This window comes from Takifugu rubripes, chromosome 16, assembly GCF_901000725.2.
Source record: "Takifugu rubripes chromosome 16, fTakRub1.2, whole genome shotgun sequence".
NCBI lineage: Eukaryota > Metazoa > Chordata > Actinopteri > Tetraodontiformes > Tetraodontidae > Takifugu > Takifugu rubripes.
The window spans coordinates 9,562,487-9,567,876 of record NC_042300.1 but is presented as its reverse complement, the minus strand read 5'-3'; the positions used below and the strand labels follow the sequence as shown (position 1 = coordinate 9,567,876).

At 45.4% G+C, this 5,390-nt stretch overlaps 1 protein-coding gene across 1 annotated transcript; it reads right to left on the bottom strand.

Annotated features, from left to right (window-relative positions):
- Positions 1–1,669: 1,669 nt before the first annotated feature.
- On the bottom strand, positions 1,670–4,441 carry armt1 (acidic residue methyltransferase 1). The gene is made up of 5 exons (XM_003971767.3): positions 4,160–4,441; positions 3,758–3,863; positions 3,237–3,478; positions 2,853–3,018; positions 1,670–2,726 (listed from the first exon to the last, which is right to left on the bottom strand). The coding sequence occupies exons 1-5, from the start codon at positions 4,213–4,215 to the stop codon at positions 1,950–1,952; spliced, it is 1,347 nt and encodes a 448-aa protein (XP_003971816.2). The 5' UTR covers positions 4,216–4,441; the 3' UTR covers positions 1,670–1,949.
- Between the last annotated feature and the right edge of the window lie 949 nt (positions 4,442–5,390).

Here is a 5,390-nt window from a genome sequence, read left to right as displayed (position 1 = left end):
ACCCCCCACCCCCCCTCTTTTGTCAGCAGAGCCTCTCCCTCACTTCCTTTAATACATCACACACTACTGTGTAGGAGGAAAGGAAAAGCCTTGTGGGAAAGAGAAAGAGGAGGATGGAGAGATAAACAGTGATTCCCAAATAACTCGCCTCTTCACCCTTTGCTTTCACTGGCTTTTGCAGCTGCTGTCCGGAGAAAACAACCTAAACAGTCGAGCGGTTCAGCAGGTTAGGGTTCGAAATCGCAGAAGGGACATTTTCAACACATCTGAAACGAGCAAATCAAGTTTAAACAGCAATGAGGACAAACAGATGTGCCAGGCTGCTCGCTCACCCCTCACACCTGAATCATCCTCCGACCGTCTCAGCGACGGCGACGGCTGGAGTCTCATCTGCGACCATCAGGCGAATGAGGCGACTGGGCTCATTGGACACAATGGGAACAGTGGGTTGGTTAACAGAAAAAGTGGAGGGGGGGGGGGGGGGGGGGGGTAAACAAATTAAAGATGCAGGAAAAAAATCAATAAGCTGCGTGTTTAAAGTGCCAGGTCACCATAACACAGCAAATAGAGCATGAGGTCAAATCCCATTCCAGCAGCCAGCAATTACGCAATCAGACGAGGTAATTTTGTTTGTTCGGCTCGGTTTTACGGAGACACGTTAAAAGTATTCACGAATTATATGTCACAAATTAACGTTACAGACAAGTCGACAGACAGCGGAGCGCTGCTGCAGTGAAATAAACCAGGGATGGGGTCCGAGAGGAGGTGGGCTGGAGGTCGGGTGGGGGGGGGAGACTTGTGCAAATAAACATTTGAGAGTCAATATTCATGTTCCAGGTGGCTGAATCTTTTGGCCTTAGATATTTCAGAACTAAATTTTACTTTGAAAAACAACTTAACATTTAAACAACCCCCTCCTCAAAAAAAAAAGACATAAAAGATGACAGGGATTCAGTAAAAACAGTAAAAACTACTGAAGACAGATAAGATTTCAGATGAGGTGCTTTGAAATTAAAGATGCACATCGCAATTTTTATTTTCATTTTTTCTATGGAACGCTAACGCTAATGGCCAATTGTGCATGAAATTAAAACTGAGCATTTGTCATAGTAACTTTCTTTTTTTCTGCTCTGCAACATCTTTCTGGAGAAAAACAACCCGATCTTCGGGACATGGTCAGGTCAAGTGGCAAGCAAGTAGTCCTGATGATGATAAATAGATTTTTATGCATTTCCTTTCCAGTGACATGAACAGAACACACACACACACACACAGACACACACACACAAAAAAAAAACGGTGAAGAATGAATCGGCTAAATCACTTAATGGCTGAAGAGATGCAACTTCTTCCCATAATAATCTTCCATTATCACGTTCACAAAGCTTGTCGGTGGCAGAAATTATGCCGTTCAGGTTCTCCCAGCTCGTTCTAGACATTTAACACACGTTCCACCTATGAATGGTCCAGCATGACCTGCAGTACACTAAAGGTCAAGGCTTTACAAATATCATTTAAATATTCTAATAGTGTGATTTATTTTGAGGTAGATAAAATGATCATTTGTATTGATTGATGTATTAGCTAATGCTAACACTGTCTGCAATATTCTTCTACTTGTCAAGGTTGGAAGTGAAGTATGAGAAGAGACAGACAAAAGGAAAATCACTGCAGGTCTTTATAGAATCTATTTTTAATGAAAACAGCAAGAGGAATCCAGTTAACAACCCCAAATGACTTAACAGCTCGTGCAGACGTTTACTTTATCTGTGACGACACGGAGGTCTGGGCTCAAAACAAGCTAACGCTGTCACTGTGTCACACTGATATTCTCCGTACGAGTACAGGTTTTAACACATGCGGGCTGTGTACAGTAACACCTCCTGAGATTTCTTTCAGCACGGTTTATCCTCCCTCATAAGATTTTAATGGCAAAAATCTAGTTGGCATCAGTCCTGCTGCCATGGGGTCGTAGAACTGTGGAACTGAATGACTGCATACTTGCTGCTGCTCATCCAGTCTGGTTCTACAGAGGACAGCCGCTCGCCTCGGCCCGGCTGCAGACCCACTTGGATGTTGGCTTTAAGAGTTCTCAGGGCGCACAGTGGCGCCGGACTGAAGCCGCGCAGGGAGGTGCCGAAGCTGACGGCGTGATCCCAGTACCTGTCGCCCGTCAGCTTCCTGTAGTTGAGGTCGCCTTTAAATACGACCAGGTCTGACCCCTGCAGAGCCGCGTACAGGTCGGGGGCAGCCGCTGCCATCTCGCAGAACTCGTGGGGCAGCGTCCAGAAAGGATGGTCATGATAAGACCACACGCCCTCCTTCAAGTAACTCTGCCACCTGACGCCGCACTTGGAGATCCACCGGTGGTTAGTGGCCATTGTCTGCTTAATGGTCCAATGAAAATCGTTCGCCGTGACGTCGGAGACGAACCACGGAAAGGATTTGCCGTGAAAACGGACCTCGCGTACGATGCCAGCGTAAACCAGGAAGTCTGCCAACACCAGGTCGGTGATTAACTCGAAAGAGGCGTTATCTAGAACAATGTCCAGTCTGCGTGGCGGTCCTTGGGTCTCGGCTGAGGTGAGAGTCGACCACATCAGGTCAGAGTCGTCCACCAAGATAAAGGGCTGCAGGCTACTGAGGGAATCTATTGCATCCGTCTTCTGCGAGTTGTCTTTGCCAGCAGAGATGGACAGATCACACTTGTTTCCCCACAGAGACACCTTAAAATGAACATTTTCAAAAAGTGGGTGTTATGTTTCCTGACATGATTTTTTACAAATTTACAGCAAAGCTACATTAAAAAAAACCCACACAACTTGATAATAACACTGAGGTTTGATACCAACCTGCAGCAGTTTTTTAAAATGCAGAAAGAGCTCCTTCTTAGAAAGTTCCTCTGTTTTCTTTTTAACCTCCTCCAAGTACGTACACAAGGCCATCACAGCCTGTTGAGACTCTAAGAAGCTCAGAGTCTTCCCCTCATTAAAGACATCATAGTCACTGATGGGAGGACTGAAACGAGAGCAGAACTAGAATTATGAATGAGGAAATAAAACAGGAAATACCATTTCTATAGTGCAATATGCTTAAAGTACTGTTTTAAAATGACAGCAGACAATTATATGCAAGTGATACTGCACAACATTATGTACTGTACGTATTCAAAGTCAAGAAATTAGCCTTAAGTTTATTAAATGATTAAAATCTTCACAAGTATTCGGGTTTCTCACTTGAGCCACAGGGCCTCCTGGATCCTGCGGTACATGTAACACTCCACATAAAGCCATGGTGACTTGAACCAGCTGACAGCCTCCTGGTCCTCTTCCACTTGCCGATGTCTCTGCAGGTACCGATTCCAGATCTCTGCGTCTGGCAGTCCATCCGTCAGTGGTACCACTGGCTTATCAGTTTGCATCTCATTCCTCAACTTTGACAGCAGAGCTATTGTTTGTTTCTCCGCTTCAATTCCCTCCTATATGATCATAAACAAAGTCATCTTTAGATCAGTTCTCTATCTGTAGTCATTGTTCAGTATCTCCTGGGCCAACACTCTTTTGCCTTTTTGACCTAGGTGCACAGGCATTTCTAAACAGGTTGTAAGAGACAATATGACTGCAATAATCTAAGGAGACGGTGTTGCCCCATCACGTCTTACGTTAAAGACCTTTAAGATGTGTCTGCAACTTCTATGGTCGCCCATACAACTCCAGGTGACATGAGATAATCAACCTATACAGCCAGTAAAACCTACCTTCCCGTATTCTTCCAAAAACTTGTCTTTGTTGCGATGTAGTGTGTCTATAACCTTGGTAAGGATGGTTGGCATCCTGTCTTTCACAGTCAAATAAGCAAAAGACCTGCAGAGAAATGACAGAGGTGTGCAAACTGAGCTAAAGTAACCCTGGCGAGTCACAAACAACACACTGTTACACGTTTGCTTTCTTGCATTCATCGGAAGACAAATTGTGTAGCTATTTGAACATGCAGGTGTCTTTTTTATTGGACTTCCGCTAGCAACAAGCTAACGTTACCGGATGATGACAACAGATTTATCATCGCGATTGAATTGAATTGAATTTGCAGTTGACACTCCGCATTGTAATAAACCTCACTTGAAAGAAGAATCCGTATTTAAAATCCGCTGTCAACATACCCAACCACTTTTGCAGACAGAGAAGGGGGAACTTGCGCTGCTTGATCCGCCGCCATTGTTATTGCTGGGGTCGGTTCAAATTCAAACTTTATCGATATAAGTGCGTGGACAAGTGCTGTCACTTAAAACTCGAAAATGTCAAATAACACTTCCGTTGTTGCGTGATTGTGGTGTACGCATGCACCATCCCGCGTCCTACAGTAAATAACCTACATTTTGTATCTTTTTCCTGGTTTGCGGTTTTCAGGGTGCGATGGCGCCACCTAGCGTCCGATCGGCAGACTAACACGTGTATTTGTGGAGCGCTCCAATAAAGCAGCCAGAATTAATCTGGTCAATTCTTCCCGCACAACACTTCCACCCCCACGTCTAAATGCTTCAGAATATGCTGATCGTGCGTTGTGTCCAGAGAGCTTAATACTTAAATACTTTGTGGCTGCCATTCGGCCTTACGTCTCTTGCATCTCTTGTTGGCTGGGGCAACGGTTGTCATGGATACATTGACTCGAAACTCGGAGGGAGACGAATTTTTGAACCCCCAGGGGTCTTTTGGCGGGATATAAGTGACTATTAAGTCAAATAATATTTCACAAGCAGATTTAAAAATGCCGTCGAACTGGGGCCTAACCCCAACGAAGCCCCACATTTAACATGATTAATTATTATGGGATATTTTACCACAGCCCCCGTTTAATCCACTACAGCTCCTGGTCACTGTCTCATAGGGAGCTCATCTTGGCAATTATAATTTCTATAAAAAAGTACATTAAACCGACGCAAAGCAGCAACGACAAACAGTCTGCATGTTTTAAAAATCTCTTGTTATCTGCCCAATTTATTGGCTGCAGTCATAATTTGTGGGGTGGTTTCATAACAAACATTTGAGTGTTCTTCCTCTTTCCCTCAGATCAGCGTGAGTCACTGGGAACATGGTGGGCCTTGGCCAGGATGTGGGGGTCCATTGAAGTGGGCGTCCAGCTGCGTCCACCTCCGGTGTTCATCACCGCCGGCTTCCCATCCCCCAGACGGGCCCCGCCTTCTGCAGGCCGGATCAGTTTTTTTTCTGAACCGAGAGAGGAGTGAGTCACCACTCCGGTTTCAAAAACAGGCCGTGACCGGGGTTGGGGGAGTTGGTCGGGGGGGGACGTTAAAGGCGCCGTTTAAACAGGTGTTTCAGCTCACCCGCAGAAGCGCACATCTCACGCACTCTGATGGAGCTGTGGAGGTAACA